The 21,495-nt window shown below is 42.9% G+C and overlaps 1 protein-coding gene across 8 annotated transcripts in view; it reads right to left on the bottom strand.

Annotated features, from left to right (window-relative positions):
• Positions 1 to 21,495, bottom strand: part of WHRN (whirlin) — a 253,906-nt gene that overhangs the window by 29,484 nt on the left and 202,927 nt on the right. For all 8 annotated transcript variants that reach the window (XM_089656385.1, XM_089656383.1, XM_089656380.1 and 5 more), the window contains 2 exons: positions 16,266 to 16,337; positions 8,781 to 9,327 (listed from right to left, as the gene is read on the bottom strand). In XM_089656385.1, the coding sequence (XP_089512511.1) occupies positions 8,781 to 9,327; positions 16,266 to 16,337 (619 nt within the window). The remainder of the gene's footprint in view (positions 1 to 8,780; positions 9,328 to 16,265; positions 16,338 to 21,495) is intronic.

The following is a 21,495-nucleotide window of genomic DNA, read 5'->3' as shown; positions in this document are numbered from 1 at the left end:
TTTTTTGTTTTGTTTACACCCATAAAGGCTGTAAAAGCAATCATTTCTCCTTCTGTCTGGCTGCATTCTTGCAGCCATTGAGAACTACTGTGATTGGTCATAGCTTGTCACATGGTACAAGGCTGTTGTGAATAGACTTGTACCATGTGACCTTTCTGATCATTCACAGATTTCACACGTAGTAAGCAATGATGTCAGGAAGTGACATCTTGCTTACTACTCTGCATGTGATCACTGATTGGCCAATCAGTGGTCACATGACCGGGACCTCGCACAGAGGTCCCGTATGACGATCGGTGTTCCACTGTGTCCGGAGGACACAGCGGGCACTGGATCGCGGTGCTGAGCACTCTCAGGGAGCGCGCACAAGCAAGGGGCGGGGAGGCCATTTATAAACGGCCACCCGACCCTGCACTGCCACCGTCCGGCTGTTTATATACAACGGCCGGACGGAAGGTGGTTAATACAAGAGAGGATTTTGCTCGCTTTAAAAACCGCAGCTTGGCATTGCATGCCATTATTAAGCTTGTGATCTACCAGAACCCCCAGATCCTTCTCCACCATTGATTCCCCCAGTTATACCCCCCTAGTATGTATTGCGACAGGAGTCACTTTTAGGTGGGGAGACCCCTGTCTCAGCTCCCCATATTCCTATTATGTGTAAGTCACCCTGTGCCTATGGTGATCTCTCTTAATATTGGGGTGGGGGGGTTGTTGATTGTTTAATGCCATGTGGTTGCATCCCATTGTTGTATTATGTGTCTTTCTCTGGAGCAAACTATTATGGGATGTATGTGTTTATGTGTATTGGCTTGGTGGGTGGTGTCTCCAGCAGCCCTCCCTCCTGATGGGACTGCAGGGGCAGACTGACCATTTGGAAACTCGGGCACTGCCCGAGGGCCCGGTGTCAGTAGGGGGCCCCATGAGATGCCCCTGGTACCTTTTTCATAGGCTTTTTTGAGTTTGGGCAAGGACACAGGGGCCCCATGGTCCCCTATTGCCCGGGGGCCCCATGAGTTGTCAGTCCGCCCCTGTGGGACTGTCTGTTGGTGTGTCTCTTGTTACTAAATGTAGATTGCCCCGCCCTGTGTCATTATGCAGGAAGGGGGGATTGTTGCCTTGAGTGTATATATCTTGTATCTGTGTTAAAATAAACTAGTCTACTTTCTGGATAACTTCAAGACCGGTGTCGTCTAGTCTTGTATAGTCAGCTGTGGTGTCTGTTGTCGGTGTTCGGACGGGGAAGCGGTATTCTAACAAAAGTACCCAAGTGCAGTCTGGGGTCGGTTCCGTTACATGTATTATGCATGGATATTCTTAGCCCAACCTTAACTATCCCGGCAGCCAGACATCCGCAGTTCCAGATTGCTGAGATGAAAGATAATGAATTTAATGCTGAAAAGCTGTGATCATCAGAGGGCCAACTTGCCAAATACAAAGCTATTGTACAAGTAGCAGCTCTATAGTCAGACCATTCTTATTCATTCATGTGATCTCTCAAAGACAAACCTGCACATTGTAGCAAAGCACGTGACTTCTTTGTTCAAATATGCTCAACTATACAATACAGAGAAGTGTTTGTATTCTGACATCATCAACATATTGGAAGCTTGGAGACTAGAACAAAACACATAGGCCCTGTTCAGATCTCGCACTGCAGGAGCAAGCGTTCCCACTCGCAATTCTGCAATCGCAATTTACACGCATTTCTGCATGTCACAAAAAAACTAAACCAGCGTTCAAAGAGGTGCAGCCCTTAGAAGATCAGGAAATCTTGGTACTGGTAAAGAAAAGGAAAAACAGGGTGCACTCTCTTTGTGCATTACCGTGGTGAAACATGAGTTTATTTAGAAGCATAAAAGTGCATACTCACAAACCAAAGAGGATTAAAACAGAGATAAAGAGTCAGTGATGGTCCAAAGTAACGGTAGACCCTTATTGAGGTAGGCTAACGCATTTCGGGAGATGTACTCCCTTCCTCAGAGCTAAAATGTAGGCCTGCTACTCCTGCATTTATGAGGCACAAAGTACATTAAGAGAACTGGAGCACACCCCCCTCATAACGAACCCAATCAGGGCTGGACCAATTACGGTCAACCACCAATTGGAGTGCCACAACGAACAAACAATATACGCATGTAAGCAAAGGCTAGACATCTAAACTTCTAAGGGCGCAAGTACACTGCTGCTAAAGTCATGTTCAGGAGCTGTTCAGCGTTTTTTTCAGCAGCCCCTGAACTTTCCCAAATGTTTTCCTATGTGTCCATGTACACATCGTCGTCTACATTAGTTTACAGGCAGTTGAGTTTACAGTAATTTTTTTGAACGCACCAAAATTGCATTCAGGAGTAGATTTTACCGGCATTTCAAACGCCAAACGCTTGTAAATGCGGTTAACCGTATTTAGAAGCGTTTGCGTTTAGAAGCGTTTTTTGACAGGTCCATATCCAGATGCTGTTCAGAGTTTTTTTTCATCATCAGAAATACATGCAAAGCGTTTTCCATGTATTCAAATGGACCCGGTACACCAGCGCAGTCAGTTCCAGGTTTTGCGTGAAGGATAAAATGGTAGAACGTGCCGCATTATACTCATGATGGGATCCATAGTGAATACAACCAGAAAAAACAGGTCATCTCAACACATACTGCTCTCTCTGCTTCTGCTCTCTCTATTCCTCTTTCAAAATGTCTGAAATAGTTAATTTTTTACTATTTTTCAGTGCATTCCAGAAGGGTCTCCTGACGTTATCATTTTAAAAATGCTTCTAAACATAAACGCGGTATGCAAACGCACCTAAACTGACTTTTTTTACATACGTCTTCCAGCAGTCAGTTTCCATTGTTCAGTAGAGTTTTCCAAACCCCATGAGTCCTAAAGCACTGAAAAAAAATCAAAACAAAAAAACAACTGACACACACGCACGCACGCACGCACACACACATGCATGAGGTATATAACTCATCCTGCAATGAATAGTGCATGGTGGAATATAATATACTCACATGAAACTGTCAGAGATGATATGCAAATGGCCAGGCATAGGGCAACCCATTCACTTCAATGAACATTTGTCACTCAGAACAAGCTCCTAGGCGACAAGCTTAGCATGATTTTAAACGCGTGTTTTGCCACAATTGCCATGCAATTCTGTTGGGAAGCAATCGCAGCAGAGTCACATCGCTTTTGAGGTGCCATTTAATCATTTTTTGCTGTGAATTAGAATCGTGGACAGAATTGCGACAATTCTGCCCACAATTCCAAATCACCTAATGTGAAAAGGGACTTAGGCTGGATGCACACTTTGTGTAGCGGGTATACATGTTTGTGTAGCGGGTATACATGTTTGTGTAGCAGGCATACATGTTTCCACTCTAATTTTTTAAAAATTGTTTACGTACGTTGCTCATAGGGTAGCTGGTTCACTTCAATGGAAAAGAGATGCACCAAAGAAGCTCCCGAACAGGGGCGGACTGACCATTTGGAAACTCGGGCACTGCCCGAGGGCCCGGGGTCAGTAGGGGGCTCCATGAGATGCCCCTGGTACCTTTTTCATAGGCTTTTTTGAGTTTGGGCAAGGACACAGGGGCCCCATGATCCCCTATTGCCCGGGGGCCCCATGAGTTGTCAGTCCGCCCCTGCTCCCGAACTATTTTCAGGTATCGAGCTTTGGGCATTTAGCAGCACATGTTGCGTTGCATTTGTAGCGCAGCAAAACACGCACCTGCTAACCAATTAATGGCAATGCAAGCACAACATACATTTGCAGCACTTTTTTGAGTATTTTGGAAACGTGCACCAATATGTGCGTTCCTGTGCATTTTGTCATGCATTCAGGGCATGTGAAGGTATGAATGCAACCTTGAAGAAGAATTTCAGGCATGGCTGTATTATACATAGTTACAATGATGCAGATTGGATTTAACTATGTATATATCATATCTGGCAGATGCCCCTGGAAAGTGGAAATCTCTGAAGTAGACACCACTACACCAGTTATCTCCACTGGCTTCAGGGACCTGTGCTGGGACACTGCTCTGCTGCATTCTGAACAGAGGAGGTCAGCCACTCTGCACAGGCACCATTCAGAGAATGCTTCTCAATGGACAAGGTGGAGAGGCAGGGCAGTACACTTCTTTGGTGCGTTTTAGATGCAGGAAACAGCCCATTCAAATAAATGGACTACCCTAGCAAGGTAACGAGTAACAACGTGCAGCAATGAGCACGTGCTGGCGCATCATCCAGTGCTGAACACAGCCTAAGGGGTCTCCAAACTATGGCCCTCCAGCTGTTGAAGTACTACAAGTCCTATCATGCCTCTGCCTCTGGGAGTCTTGCCTGTGGGTGTCAGAGTCTTGCAAGGCCTCATGGGATTTTCAGTTCCTCAACACCTGGAGGGCCATAGTTTGGAGACCCCTGGCCTAAGGTGATGGTTAACAATGTCGTTATGTTAATTGGTGAAGGATGAACTTTATTTTCATGTACTGTAGTCCCACATTTTGCATCTATAAATTCAGCTCTTACGTAATGCTGGCCAAGCCAATGATTGAGGCTCTATTCCCACCTGAGCGATCTGAAGCATGACGCTCAACACTAGGATTTACATTCTATTTAGTGGTACTCATTCACACCTGTGCGTAGTGTTGCTTGAAGATCATCCCTCAGAATAGTACACAAGCTTCTTTTGAGGCACACATTTTGGCCCTAATAGGCTTAAATTGCAGTGCATGAAAAACACAAAAATGCACAAAAAAGGTCTGTAATATGCGTTTTTTGATTGCTTTCCTATTTATTATTTTTTTACTAGCTGATCATTGGCAAAAAAAAAAACACTCAAGCCTGAAACCCACACAAAAACACTTGCATACATGCTAAAAAAACATCCAAAAGACAACCAAAGGTGCTCAGCTGAATTATGACTTTGCCCTAGTGCCTTCATTCTGATTACCAATTTTATCTGCTTATGTTATGATTATAATCAATATAATATAATCAATAATTATTGAGTCTTGCACCACAATACTTCTTTGTATACCAGGTAAGAGAAGGATTCGCCACTCTGTTTAACTCTGTAGTTAGGATTCCTGTGTCATCAATGGGACAGCTTCTATTGAGTATTCTTCATTTACTAATTTCATTGCAAACATTACAGCCATTTTCTCAGCTATTTTAACCTTCATAGTTGTATTATTGTTGGCTAAAGATCACATACGAAACATGCTGACCACATGACTACTAGCCAGGGGAGGGCTGAGAACCTTTGGCCTGGGGTAGCAAACACAACCAACTAGCTCATTCTTGGTAGTCTACACGGGCTATATACAGTTGGGTCCATATATATTTGGACACAAGCACAATTTTAGATTTTTTCAGGTATTTACCAAAACATATTCGAGCTTTAGTTACATAATGCATATGGGCTGAAAGTGCAAACTCTCAGGTTTAATTTGAGGGTATGTACATCCAAAAGAAAGGAGGAAACCCAGTCTTTGGTAATGTCCATGGGTTCCAGAGTTTAGGCAATCATTGCCAGTAAAAGATTCTCCACAAAATATTAAAATTGAACATTTTATTTATGATTATATTCATTTGTCCAATTACATTTGAGCCCCTGAAAATGGAGGGACTGTGTATAAAAACGGTTGCAGTTCCTAAGATTTGTACTTGATATTTATGTTCAACCCCTTGAATTAAAGCTGAAAGTCTGCAATTCAAATTCATTTGGATTGTTTTGTTTTAATTTATTCTGGTGGAATACAGAGCCAAAAGTATGAACATTGTGCCTGTGTCCAAATATATATGGACCTAACTGTAAATGTTTATAAAACCTTCATTGGACGTATGTCAGAAGCACTCGTGCAAGATGAATGAAATTTCCCTGTATTTTTAATAGACTCATTCCTGCATCATTAGCTTCATCTAGTGGCCAAAATGCTGTATATTTTCTCATTAAGGTAATTCAGAAAATTATACTGCATTTTAGCCTCAGCTGATGATGCAGGAATTAATGAATTAGGAAAAAACACAGGGACAGTTCATTCAGCTTGCATTAATGCTTCTGATATTCATACTATGAATGATTTATAAATAGACCCCAACGTGTACCATGGCTCCACATTGGTTGGTGGACATAGGTGTTCTTTAAGGTCTTAGTTTATAGCAACAGGCAATTTCACATTTTCCAATTGCAGCTCTGTTTGTGGCTCTCGGCATTTGGTCACATGACATCTCAGAGCTGCAAAGAAAGTTGGTGCTGGAAGACTTCACTCTGCCAGTCACTGTCCTTGCAGGTCTGAATGAGATGACCCTGTAATGCCTAACACATATCATTGACTGTGGGTTCTACTTTGGTCGATGTTAGAATTGTAAAGTATCTCTACAAAGTGTCACAAACCCAACATTATCAGTATTGGCATATGAGGCAAATATACTGACCATGTGACTTCTAGCCAGGAGAGGGCTTGGAACCTTTGGCCTGTGATGGCAAACACAACCAACTAGTTCTTTCGTGTTAGGGACAGTCTATACCAGGGGTGGGCAAACCTTTTGACTCGAGGGCCGCAATGGGTTCATATATTAGACCCGGGGGCCGGACTAGCTGCTGGCCGGCCCAGCCACTACCATGCCATCCATAGTAAGTATAGTAATATTCCCCCATAGTAAGCATAGTAATTAATCCCCCATATAGTAATTCATCCCCCATAGTAATTCATCCCCCATAGTTATTCATCCCCCATATAGTAATTCATCCCCCATAGTAATTCATCCCCCATATAGTAATTCATCCCCCCTATAGTAATTCATCCCCCGTATAGTAATTCATCCCCCATAGTAATTCATCCCCATAGTAATTCATCCCCCATATAGTAATTCATCCCCCATAGTAATTCATCCCCCATAGTAATTCATCCCCCATATAGTAATTCATCCCCCATAGTAATTCATCCCCCATATAGTAATTCATCCCCCCCATAGTAATTCATCCCCCATATAGTAATTCATCCCCCATAGTAATTCATCCCCCATAGTAATTCATCCCCCATATAGTAATTCATCCCCCCTATAGTAATTCATCCCCCCTATAGTAATTCATTCCCCATATTGTGTCAATTCACTTACCTTTGCTCCGCGCGTTCCTCTCGCCGTGTTCCCGCGCCGTTCCGGTCTTCAGGGCGGACTGTGAGAGGAGAGAAGTTCGTCACGCTGCCCCGCCTACATCCTGACAGCCAATGTTTGCCACGCTCCGTGGGCTGGATTAAAAGGTCCGCCGGGCCGTATACGGCCTGCGGGCCGTAGTTTGCCCATTGCTGGTCTATACCCACCCAACCCAACATTCAGTATTGGCCTATGGGCCAAATATGAAGCTTGCTGGCCATATGACTTCTAGCCAGAAGAGGGCTTGGAACCTTTGGCCTGTGATGGCAAACACAACCAACTAGTTCTTTCGTGTTAGGGACAGTCTATACCAGGGGTGGGCAAACCTTTTGACTCGAGGGCCGCAATGGGTTCATATATTGGACCCGGGGGCCGGACTAGCTGCTGGCCGGCCCAGCCACTACCATGCCATCCATAGTAAATATAGTAATATTCCCCCATAGTAAGCATAGTAATTAATCCCCCATATAGTAATTCATCCCCCATAGTTATTCATCCCCCATATAGTAATTCATCCCCCATAGTAATTCATCCCCCATAGTAATTCATCCCCCATATAGTAATTCATCCCCCATAGTAATTCATCCCCCATATAGTAATTCATCCCCCCTATAGTAATTCATCCCCCGTATAGTAATTCATCCCCCATAGTAATTCATCCCCCATAGTAATTCATCCCCCATATAGTAATTCATCCCCCATAGTAATTCATCCCCCATAGTAATTCATCCCCCATATAGTAATTCATCCCCCATAGTAATTCATCCCCCATATAGTAATTCATCCCCCCCATAGTAATTCATCCCCCATATAGTAATTCATCCCCCATAGTAATTCATCCCCCATATAGTAATTCATCCCCCATATAGTAATTCATCCCCCATATAGTAATTCATCCCCCCTATAGTAATTCATCCCCCCTATAGTAATTCATTCCCCATATTGTGTCAATTCACTTACCTTTGCTCCGCGCGTTCCTCTCGCCGTGTTCCCACGCCGTTCCGGTCTTCAGGGCGGACTGTGAGAGGAGAGAAGTTCGTCACGCTGCCCCGCCTACATCCTGACAGCCAATGTTTGCCACGCTCCGCGGGCTGGATTAAAAGGTCCGCCGGGCCGTATACGGCCCGTGGGCCGTAGTTTGCCCATTGCTGGTCTATACCCACCCAACCCAACATTCAGTATTGGCCTATGGGCCAAATATGAAGCTTGCTGGCCATATGACTTCTAGCCAGGAGAGGGCTGGGAACCTTTGGCCTGCAATGGCAAACACAACCAACTAGTTCTTTCATGGTAGGGACAGTCTAAACCTAACCAACCCAACATTATCAGTATTGGCCTATGGGGCAAATATGAAGCTTGCTGGCCATATGACTTCTAGCCAGGAGAGGGCTGGGAACCTTTGGCATGGGATGGCAAAAACAATCAACAAGCTATTTCATGGTAGGGACAGTCTATATCCAACCAACCCAACATTATCAGTATTGGCCTATGGGGCAAATGCCCCCCTGGCCACCAGTTAAGACCTCCCTTGCAGCTAGCTGTTGCATTAGGAGACCAAGTTTTAAAAAGTGTTAATGTTATAAAGTAGCTGCTCCCTTTTTCCTAGGCTACAAATAAATGCTCTTACCTCGTGATTGTGGTACAGCTCGGATCTCATTGACATCAGGCTCGCTGTTGGGCCGGTGGACCTCCACCATGACAAAATGTTGTGTAGTGTGAACCTCTGATTGATCAGGATGTGAGGAAGAAGCTGAATGCGGGGGGCTTTCCAACATGGGCTTTAACCTGGTAGGTGACTGGACCCTCGGGAAGGGGGGTAGAGGTACCTGCGTGACCAGAGCCAGCTGGGCTGCAGGACGTGCTGAAGTCTGAGTTTTGGGAGAAATAGTGGCATATATTGCCTCATTTGGATTCTGGGAATGAGGAGAAGTGGGGGGTGTAGTGAGAAGAGGAAGAGGAGGGCTCGGAGTTGGGGGTGATGTTAGAGGAGGCAATGGTGGACTGGGATGGGAAGGGGCAGTGAAGAAAAGCCCAGACTGTGATGAGCCAGAGGAAGGACGCGGTACTCGCTCTCCATTTTGTCTTCTGAGCATGGAAGGTGCTTCTTCTGTAACAGGAGGAGGAGGAGCTGGCCGAAATGACGGGGGCTCCTCTAACATTGAGTTGACATCATCCTAAAAAATGAAAAAAATATGTACTGTGTGCCATAAAATATCCCATCATTCAATCACACTTGACATTCCAATGCAACAGGATAGGTAAAGTAGACATGAACCCTAACTGACAATACATCGTCAACATTATTTGACCTAAAATACAGTTGCAAGAAAAAGTATGTGAACCCCTTGGGATTACGTGGAGTTTTGCATGAATTGGGCATAAAATGTTCTCTGAATGTCATCTAAGTCACAACAATAGAAGAACACAGTCTGCTGAACATAATGCTACACAAACATTAGATGTTGCCATGGTTTAATTGCACATAACATGTAAACATTCACAGTGCAGGGAGGAAAAAGTATGTGAGGCCCTAGCTTAATGACTTCTCCCAGAGCTAATTGGAGCCAGGAGTGAGCCAACCTTGACTCCAATCAGTGTGATGATATTGGATGTGTTGCTGACAGCTGTCCTGCCCTTAAAAAACACACACCTGTTTTGGGTTTACTGGTTTCAAGAAGCACTCTCTGATGTGAACCATGCCTCGCAGAAAAGAGCTTTCAGAAGACCTACGATCAAGAATTGTTGACTTGCATGAAGCTGGAAGGGGTTACAAAAGTATCTCCAAAAGCCTTGATGTTCATGTGTCCACGGTAAGACAGACTGTCTACAAATGGAGAAAGTTTAGCACTGTTGCTACTCTCTCTAGGCGTGGTCGTCCTGTAAAAATGACTGCAAGAGCACAGCGCAGAATGCTGCATGAGGTAAAGAAGAATCCCAGAGTGTCAGCTAAAGACCTACAGAAATATCTGGCACATGCTAACATTTTTGTTGACACATCTACAATAAGGAAAACATTAAACAAGAATGGAGTACATGGGAGGACACCACAGAGGAAGCCATTGCTGTCCAAAAAGAATATTGCAGCACGTTTGGAGTTTGCAAAAGAGCACCTGGATGTTCCAAAGCACTACTGGAAAAATATACTGTGGACAGATGAAACCAAGATTGAGTTGTTTGGGAAGAACACAGAACACTATGTGTGGAGAAAAAAAGGCCCAGCACAACAACATCAAAACCTCATCCCCACTGTAAAACATGGCGGAGGGAGCATCATGGTTTGGGGCTGCTTTGCTGCCTCAGGGCCTGGACGGATTGTTGTCATTGATGGGAAAATGAATTCCAGAGTTTATAAAGACATTTTGCAGGAAAACGTACGACCATCTGTCCGCCAACTGAAGCTCCGCAGAGGATGGGTGCTGCAACAGGACAATGACCCAAAGCAGACAAGTAATTCAACAAAACAATGGCTGCAACAGCACAGAATACGCCTTCTGGAGTGGCCCAGTCAGAGTCCTGACCTCAACCCCATTGAAATGCTGTGGCATGACCTTAAGAGAGCGATTCACACCAGACATCCCAAGAATATTGCTACACTGAAACAATGTTGTGAAGAGGAGTGGTCCAAAATTACTCCAGATCGTTGTGCAGGTCTGATCTGCAACTACAGGAAACGTTTGGTTGAGGTTATTGCTGCCAAAGGAGGGTCAACCAGTTATTAAGTCCAAAGGTTCACATACTTTTTCCTCACTGCACTGTGAATGTTTACATGTTATGTGCAATTAAACCATGGCAACATCTAATGTTTGTGTAGTATTATGTTCAGCAGACTGTGTTCTTCTATTGTTGTGACTTAGATGACGTTCAGAGCACATTTTATGCCCAATTCATGCAAAACTCCACGTAATCCCAAGGGGTTCACATACTTTTTCTTGCAACTGTACATAATCATTTTTTTTTTACATGTAATTCAGAATGGCTACATAGCATTTCTCGGGGTTGGTTTCATGATGGTGACAACAGTGGACCATACCTGGGTAAAGTCTGCTGAAATTGCCATTTTTATTCTCTTTTAGAAGCCTGGGTGACTACACAGAAGCACAGTTGGGATGTGCTTTCAGCTTATACAGGATGTGCCTGAGCAAGGACCTACATGGCAGGATCAACAGGGTATCACTTTTAACAAAAGCTGCAGATGTACTCTATGATAAGCAAACATTGTCTAAATACAAGAGTCATGTGTAGTCTTCCTGGAATATTGGTGTGCTTTGTGTATTTTTTCCAGATCTGTGCAGTAGTCCTTTGTGAAACTTTGCCTTCCTGCAAAAAAAGACCAGTCACTGCTACTCTCTCTCCTTGTGCAGGGTGACTGGTTTTGTGTCTGCCCCTTCCTGTAGGGGGTGGAGCCTAATGGGCCCCTCCTACAGCTCTGCACAGGCTATGGTGATGATGTCACTGCTACTTTTACAAAGTTAATATCTGGGTTTATAAAAGCATTTGGTGCGCACAAGTGGATTTTTACCATTTGTAGCTATTGAGGAATATATTTTTACGTAAAAGTTTATATACCTGGAGTTCAGTTTTAAAAAGATTCAAAATGACTTTTGAAACTACAGTAACATATTAGAATTTATGAGATTTCAGGGATGGGTATTTATATTGAAACTACTTTGGCTATGGTATAGAAATGAACCATCACCCCCACATCTTATTCTAACTATTAATGAATACCTTTCTTAAACACCATGTCTTACAAAATTAATTTATGAACATGTTACCAATCAACACACTATGATGAGGACACCATTGGTGGAATGTTGGGCAAAGAAATAGTGATGTCAACCAGCTTATCTAGTTTAGCAAAGACTAAGAGATACTTCAAAATCGTAGTGGGTGGGGAATTCACTGATCAACCTGCTATGAAAAATATTGATTACCCAGAAGTCCTTTCCACTTTTAAGGAAAGTTATTTGAAAAAAAAACGCAATATTATGTAAGAATGATAATGTAATATATTTAAAAATTCTAATAATAATCAAGTATAATGCAGGGGCGGACTGACATCTCATGGGGCCCCCGGGCAATAGGGGATCATGGGGCCCCTGTGTCCTTGGCCAAGCTCAAAAAAGCCTATGAAAAAGGTACCAGGGGCTTCTCATGGGGCCCCCTACTGATGGGGCCCCCTTTTGGACTGACCCCGGGCCCTCGGGTAGTGCCCAAGTTTCCAAATGGTCAGTCCACCCCTGGTATAATGTAATATATTATATATAAATGATGAATATGTAGGTCTCGTCTACCTGGAAGACCTGAAAATGTATTTGTTGCTCATAGCAGCAAAATTTCTAGCCAAAACTTTTTTTTAGTTTTGGATAGGATAAGCCATCTCCTTTTCAGTTGGATGATTTTCCCTTCTATCCTTTTGATGGTTACAGTGCTTTCTTTTTTTTTTTTACAAATATAGTTACAGTGCAATTTTAAAATAATCAATTTCCTATCACTCTGTGTGGATAACTAGAGAGAGCAAATCTTCCTGGCGGGAACACTGACAGTAACAAAAACCGCATACCAGGAAAAAAAAAATATGGCCTAAGATACCATTGCTACTAATACACAAAGTATTATATGTCAAAAAAATATTAATTATAAAATACTTTATTATATCATTAAAGACACACATGCATATAAACTAAAGAAAAAAAAAGGAAAAAAAATCAAAAAAGAATACTGTATTTCTCTACAACCTATAAAAAAGTTAAACATCTTATCAGAGCCCTGCTATTAAAATATTTTGATGCATGTATATACACTATACAGTGTATGTGTGTGTATGTATATGTGTGTTTATATATATATATATACACACACACATACATACACTGCTCAAAAAAATGAAAGGAACACTTTGAAAACACATGAGAACTCAATGGAGAAAGATCTCCTGCTGGATATCTATACTGCTATGGATTGGGTAATGTGTTAGGAACATAAGGATGCCCCATCATTTAATGAAAATGATCAACCTACAGAGGACTGAATTCAAAGACACCCCGAAAATCTAAGTGAACAAATGATGCAGGGTAGTGCATTTTGCTGAAGTTTCATTGCAGCATCTCTAAATGGTACTTAGTAGTTTGTATGGCCCCCACGTACTTGTATGCATGCCTGACAATGTTGGGGTATGCTGTTAATGAGACAACGGATGGTGTCCTGAGGTATTTCCTCCCAGATCTAGACCAGGGAATTACTGAGCTCCTGGACAGTCTGAGGTGCAACCTGGCGTCGTCGGATGGACCGAAACATGATATCCCAGAGGTGTTCTTTTGGACTTAGGTAAGTCGAGCGTGGGGGCCATTCAATGGTATCAATTCCTTCATCCTCTAGGAACTGCCTGCATACTCTCTCCACAAGAGGCCGAGCATTGTCGTGCACCAGGAGGAACCCAGGATCCACTGCACCAGCGTAGGGTCTGCCAATGGGTCCAAGGATTTCTTCCCAAAACCTAATAGCAGTCAGCGTCTCATTGTCTAGCCTGTAGAGGTCTGTGCATCCCTCCATGGATATGCTTCCCCAGACCATCACTGACACACCACCAAAACGGTCATGCTGAACAGTGTTACTGGCAGCATAACGTTCTCCGCGGCTTCTCCAGACCCTTTCACGTCTGTCACATGTGCTCAGGGTGAACCTGCTCTCATTTGTGAAAAGCACAGGTCGCCGGTGGCGGACCTGCCAATTCTGGTGTTCAATTGCAAATGCCAATCAAGCTCTATGGTGCCGGGCAGTGAGCACAGTCTGTTTCTGATTGTTTGGTCAGAGACCTTCACAACAGTGGCCTGCTGGAGGTCATTTTGTAAGGCTCTGGCAGTGCTCATCTTGTTCCTCCTTGCACAAAGGAGCAGATACCGGTCCTGCTGATGGGTTAAGGACCTTATACAGCCCTGTCCAGCTCTCCTAGAGTAACTGCCTGTCTCCTGGAATCTCCTCTATGCTCTTGCACAAAGGAGCAGATACCGGTCCTGATGATGGGTTAAGGACCTTATACAGCCCTGTCCAGCTGTCCTAGAGTAACTGCCTGTCTCCTGGAATCTCCTCTATGCTCTTGAGACTGTATTGGGAGACAAAGTAAACCTTCTGGCAATGGAAAGTATTGATGTACCATCCTGGAGGAGTTGGACTGCCTGTTCAACCTCTGTAGGCTCCAGGTATGGCCTCATGCTACCAGTAGTTACCCTGACCCTAGCCAAATGCAAAACTAGTGAAAAAGAGTCAGAAAAGATGAGTAGGGAAAAAAATGTCAGTAGCCTCCACCTGTAAAACCATTCCTGTTTTGGGGATTGTCTCATTGTTGTCCATCTAGCGCACCTGTTTTTAGTTTCATTAACACCAAAGCAGCTGAAACTGATTAACAACCCCCTCTGCTACTTAACTGACCAGATCAATATCCCAGGAGTCTAACTGACTTGATGCTATACTCTGATTAGGAAGTGTTCCTATAATTATTTTGATATATATATATATATATATATGTATAAATGTTTCTCTGTATTCTAAAAATGGGGCTTTGTTACTGACACATCCACAAACAAGGAAAGTTTTTTTTTTTTCCCATAAAAATTTAATTTAAAAAAATAGATTTTATAGAGTATTATGAGAAAAAAACTTTTCTTTGTGAATGTGCCAGTAATATAGTCCCAAAGTTATAGGCTAAATTAGGATGAGAACACCCACAATTTTATATATACTATGATGCATATTAAGGTCTTCATCAAAGGGAGAATATTTAATATATAATATATTCATTTTGTTTTCTTTTTTTAGTTGATATTGATATATAAAAAATAGGAAAAAATGTCTTAAATTTCTTGTCCAAAAAAAAAAGAGAATATAATTAACATTTTCTTTTAAAACTGAACATTGTGTTATTTCCAGCTCGAAAAGTGATTGGTCCAAAGTTAAAAAATTCAGTGTCCAAAATCAATGCAAGAATATCATTAGGACACTTTGCAGATTGGATCTTTTATGTAGAAAAGGCAGCTGCATTTACGAAGTTACGGAGAATTGATTTTGAACATTGAATTTCTGACTTTGGACCAACCACTTACTAAGCTGGAAGGAACAATCGGGTTTATTATTTAAAAAAAAAAAAGTGAATTATTTTTTGGACAGGATATTTGAGGCATTTTCCTCTTTCCTAATAGATGAAAACAATGGAGGTTATAAATATCTTATAGAGAACATCGAAATTTTTTTTTTTTTATCTTGCACTATTTTTTTAAGGCATAACATGCTGAGTATCTATTTTTCATGCTTAATAAACCATTGTTCTTACACGGTATGACAAAAGAGTGGAACTACCACCATTTTTTTATCCAGGGTCTCTGCTTTCAGAAAATATATAATGTTTGGAGGGATTTAACAAATCTTCAGGCCCAAAATTATTTTTTGAACGTGTACGCCCCAGGGAGGGTTAACATTATATTGGGTTATATGAACATCAACTGCTAATAACGCAGTAAATTATCTTGGGAATAATGAAACAAGGCCTTGGTTTTATCAGGATCCTAGGCATAAAGTTTAACTACCTAAAAAATCAATCAAAATGTAAATAGTTTTTCCATTTCTTAGCATGTCAGCTCAGAGCATGTTCTGTCCAACAATTGAATGTCTAATTAACATGTTAATCAGGAGTTAAGTAGCATGAAATTCTTGCTATTCTCCAGCTTTGCATACAAACTGGATTTTCTGCTGAACAGGTTCTGTGATATGAGCTCCTTATGAGAATAACTATTGACCTGTCCAGGAATGGTCCAGATTAATGGGAAGATCATCCATAATGCATGGCTTTTAATTTGTAGAGCTTTGCAATGGGCCCTCGGGGTAGAAGGAATCGTTCTGGATGTGCCAGTGCTATTTTCAGCTCCGTGCCTCAAGGCTCTAGTGAAGATAAAGGAGTCTTTGTAAAGCTATTAGCCATATTACCTGTGTTTGTACTGACTTTGATGTGTACGTTATTGGAATGGTTTGATGGAAAAATACCACAGCAGCTCTTTTCTATGACTGTCAATCACTTTGAAGGATCCCTATAATTAAGCATCTCATCAGCAGCAATACATACCAGGGAGATGTCAGGCAGAGTTGTTCTGCTGAGGCTTCCAGAGTCGGCACTTCCCTCAGGATCTGCTCCGTTCTGGTGGTGGGAGGAAAAAAAAAAACAGATGATAGGGAAGTTGTCAAGAGTGTTCTGTGTCGGGAATGGGGTCAGTTTGCCTGCTTTCTGAAAGCAAAATCTACACCCCCTGAATTAAACCTCCCTCATATCTACCCCTCCCCTGCATGAATAGTGCTGTCTTTTTTTTTTGTTTACATTTTTTCATGAAAAATTTTCTGCCCCACTCCCACATGCACGGCACTTTCCTAGACAAATGACTTGCACAATGTTCACTGTGCCTCCTGGAATAAGCACATCACATATCCTAAGAGGCACAGCCCTTCATTCACAGAGGAGGAGGGGGTGGCCTAGTACCATGTCCATCAAGAGGTCCTCTGGCTGAACCCAGAAGAGCTGGTGGGCCTCTTAATGATGTCACACACAATATGGTGGCACGGGACCAAGCAGTGGCAGAAGAGGATCTCAGCAGACCAACTCTGGATCCACTAGGTGGGTGGGTATCTGAACTTTGCAGAAAACACTACCTGGTAAGCAAGGGTAAAAAAAAATGGAGGGTGGGGGTCAAGTGAAGATCCACTTGAAGCTTTTTGAAATTTTTTTTTATCTTCAGCAGGTAGTTCTCAACCACCAATGGGACACAGCCTTCTACCTCCTGGGCTTCAAAGACAGCTACAGATGCCCTAACCTACCACAGTGCCCCTTAGCTCCAATTGTGCTTGCAGTTCTGCCCAACCTTCCACAGTCTCCCCCCATCCTGCTGAAAAAATTTCTAGTACCCCCCCCCCATACTGCTCAAAATCTCCAACCGTGTCCCACAGTTAATCTGAACTTTCCACAGTGCCCCCTTAGTGCTTTCCAGTCTTATCAAGTGCCCCAGCAAAGCCCCAGCCTCCTGGAGAGATCCCAGACCCCTTCAGAGCCTACATGGCCCACAGCTGCCCTCGGCACCCTCCAAAAACCTCATCTCTTATATGGCCACTAATTTTGATTTAGAGTAATCTAATTCCCTCCAGAAACCCCATTCGCCTCCACAGTGACACCCATGCACCTTCTAGAGCCTTCCAGCACTTCAATAAATATTTTGCATTCCCACACTTTTATTGTATGGATATAAACTTTTTTTTCTTGTTGGATCATGGAAGGTTGTAGTTGAATTTACCAGGCACTGCTTTCAAAGTTGAAAAACACTGGTCTACAACACCCAATAGCTTGCTCTCTACTGCGCTTATGCACTAGCAAAATAAAAGAAAATGATTTCTATTGACACCAAGAAAAGTTCAGCTCTAGTGGCTTACCATACTGCTCTTCAGATCTCACACCTACCCCTTATGGACCATAGCAATTTTCACATTTCTGCTATGGACCTGTGTAATTGTCGAAAACATTTTAATTATTTAAAGGATAAGTTCACCTTAGGGACATTTTACAAAAAATTCCACAGGCTCCCAAGCACATTATGATCCATTCTTCATCTTTTTAAAAAAAGAAATTCTATACCTCTAGGTGTTCACAGCCTGTATGCAAAAATGCAGAGTAAGCAAATCCCTCCCCCAAAGACATCAGAGGCTTTCTCCCAAGGACTAGATGCACTACCTCGTTCAAAGACTGTGCATACACAGTGTGCGATCTCCCTCCCTGCACACAGTTGCTGAGACTACAGAAGGAGATATCTTTTTACTTACCTAAATCGGCTATCATGTGACTCATTGGGTACTGCATTTTCTCTGCAGAAGATGGGAGTAATGTTTCAGGTGACATTATTACTGTCTGGGTGGTGTGGACTCTTTCTTTTGACTGTGTGGCGGTGGGATCGTTTGCAGGGCTTTATGACATAAGGGGAAAACTGGTCATTGTGGACACAAACTGTAACATTAGGTCACCAATTGCCCCTCCCGCAAGTGCCACCATCAAGGGACACAGACTTAGGCAAACATAAAAGAGCGTCTGTAGGTATTTTAATTAAAAGAGCTGGTTAATGGGATGGTTTTTAAAGCCAGAGAATCTGAGCCAAGCAGATAGCATCTTCAAAAGAAGGTCAGCAGTGGAAGCCCCTATGTTTCTTATAGAAAAAAGGTTTACATTAACCACTTGTCTCAGGTGCAGGGGTGGACTGACCATTTGGAAACTTTCCGAGGGCCCAGGGTCAGTAGGGGGCCCCATGAGATGTCCCTGGTACCTTTTTCATAGGCTTTTTTGAGTTGGGCAAGGACACAGGGGCCCCATGATCCCTTATTGCCAGAGGGCCCCATGAGTTGTCAGTCCACCCCTGCTTAGGTGCCATTTTTAAGTGGCACTAAGTAATGGGTTCTCCTGGGTCCTGGCTGGGGTACAGCTAGATCCCCCGGCTGTTCATGGCAGTGCTTGTAGCATGTCACAGGAAACACAATGAGGTCAATTTACTAATATAACTGTAGAGTGCAAAATCTGATGCAGCTGTGCGTGGTATAATCAATCAACTTCTAACTTCAGCTTGTTTAATTAAGCTTTGACAAAACTTGGAAGCTCCTTGTATGGATGCTCAAGCAGTCCTTACCTGCTTTCCCCCGCAGGAGTAAGTATCTCCTTTAGTAATCTATTGCTGGTTTATTGCAGCTAGCCATAGATCGATATTAGATCTGATTGATCTGTTGCTGTGTAGATACATGGGGGTGTGGGGGGGTCAAGATCGGGTCTCCACTGACCTTATCCAGAACCCCTACAGGAGAGTGTGTGTGTATACACTATATTGCCAAAAGTATTGGGCCAGACCTCCAAATCATTGGATTCAGGTGTTCCAATCACCTCCATGGCCACAGGTGTATAAAATCAAGAACCTAGGCATGCACACATTCACTCAAAACACATAGCATACATAGTGGCCACTATGAGGTGAATAGATAAGGACATGAATCATCACAATTTCATCTATCCCTCAAATTACACCTTAATGGGATAATACAATTGCTTGTCTGTATTACGTCTCTAATCCACGTTATATTGGATAGGAACTTTAAGGAGGTACTGTAGTTATGGGCAGTTAGGATAAACAATATGCCAAATCCTATTGTATGTAGATGTAATCATACACTATATTGCCAAAAGTATTGGGCCAGCCCTCCAAATCATTGGATTCAGGTGTTCCAATCACCTCCATGGCCACAGGTGTATAAAATCAAGCCCCTAGGCATGCAGACTGCTTCTACAAATATTTGTGAAAGAATGGGTCGCTTTCAGGAGCTCAGTGACTCCAAGCGTGGTCCCGTGATAGGTTGCCACCTGTGCAATAAGTCCATCTGTGACATTTCCTGGCTACTAAATATTCCACGGTCAACAGTTAGTGGGAGTATAACAAAGTGGAAGCAACTGGGAACAACAGCAACACCACCAACAAGTGGTAGGCAATGTAAAAAAACAGAGTGGGGTAACCGCATGCTGAAGTGCACAGTGCACCGAAGTCACCAACTGTCTGCAGAGTCAATAGCTAAAGACCTCCAAACTTGGTGTGGCCTTCAGATTAGCACAACAACAGTGCATAGAGAGCTTCATGGAATGGGTTTCCATGGCCGAGCAGCTGTATCCAAGCCTTACATCACCAAGTGCAATTCAAAGCGTTGGATGCCGTGGTGTAAAGCACGCCGCCACTGGACTCTAGAGGAGTGGAGACGTGTTCTCTGGAGTGACAAATCATGCTTCTCTGTCTGGCAATCCAATGGACGTGTCTGGGTTTGGCGGTTCCCAGGAGAATGGTGCTTGCCTGACTGCATTGGGCCAAGTGTAAAGTTTGGTGGAGGGGGGATTATGGTGTGGGTTTGTTTTTCAGGGGTTGGGCTTGACGCCATAGTTCCAGTGAAGGGAACTCTTAAGTAGTCAGCATGTCAAGACATTTTGGACAATTTTCCAACATGACTGCGCAGCAGTGCACAAAGCAAGGTCCATAAAGTCATGGATGACCAAGTTTGGGGTGGAGTAACTTGACTGGCCTGCACAGAGTCCTGACCTCCACCCAACAGGACACCTTTGGGATGAATTAGAGTGGAGATTGCAAGCCAGGCCTTCTCGTCCGACATCAGTGCCTGACCTCACAAATGTGCTTCTAGAAGAATGGCCAAACATTTCCAAAAACACCCTCCTAAACCCTGTGAACAGCCTTTGCAGAAGAGCTGAGCCTGTTATAGCTGCAAAGGGTGGGCCAGCTCCGAAATGGGAGTTCTTCAAAAAGACTATGTGAACACACTGCAAAATATATTCCCATGGGCAAACAAGTTTAAAAGGCTAAAAATCAAACCTATGTGGCTTACGGCCAAAGTTAAAAAAGCTATAGATAATAAGAAAAGAGCTTTTATTAAATATTAAAATAAAGGAACGCCATCATCGTTTAAACATTACAAAGAATATAACATAATATGAAAAAAAGGAAATAAAGGCCGCAAAAATTGAAAATGAACGACAGATTGCAAAAGATAGCAGGACCAACCCCCAAAAATTCTTCAAATATATTAATAGTAAAAAGGTCCGGTCCGAGCATGTAGGCCCTTTACAAAATAATCTAGAGTGGGTGACTGGGGACAAAGAGAAGGCAAATTTATTTCATACCTTCTTCAGCTCTGTGTATACAAAGGAGCATGAGGGAGCTCTTGTCCATAATGGGCATGGTGACACAGCTCCAGATGATCCACATTGGCTCACAATTGATATGATCCAAAAATATTTAGACAGTATAAAGGTGAATAAAGCACCTCGACCGGATGCCATACACCCACGGGTCCTTAAAGAATTGAGCTCTGTCATTTCAAAGCCATTGTTTCTCATTTTTAGGGACCCTTTAATGACTGGCATAGTACCACTGGATTGGCGTAAGGCCAATGTGGTGCCAATATTTAAAACGGGGTCAAAATCTTCACCAAGTAATTATAGACCTGTTAGTTTAACTTCTATAGTTGGGAAGATACTGGAGAGTTTAATAAAAGACCACAAAGATGAGTTCTTGCTGGAAAAAAATATTTTAAGCAATAGACAGCATGGATTCATGAAAGACAGAAGTTGTCTAACAAATCCGATTTCTTTTTATGAGGGAGTGAGCAAAACCTTGGACAGAGGGTTGGCGGTGGACGTGGTATACTTGGATTTTGCAAAAGCATTTGACACCGTTCCCCACACACAGCTAATGTGTAAGGTAAATTCTACAGGCTTGGAAAAA

This window comes from Staurois parvus, unplaced genomic scaffold (genome assembly GCF_062004578.1).
Source record: "Staurois parvus isolate SC_StPar_1 unplaced genomic scaffold, SC_StPar_1.0 ptg000902l, whole genome shotgun sequence".
Lineage (NCBI taxonomy): Eukaryota > Metazoa > Chordata > Amphibia > Anura > Ranidae > Staurois > Staurois parvus.
The sequence above is the reverse complement of the archived record's forward strand: the minus strand, read 5'-3'. Positions and strand labels throughout refer to the sequence as shown.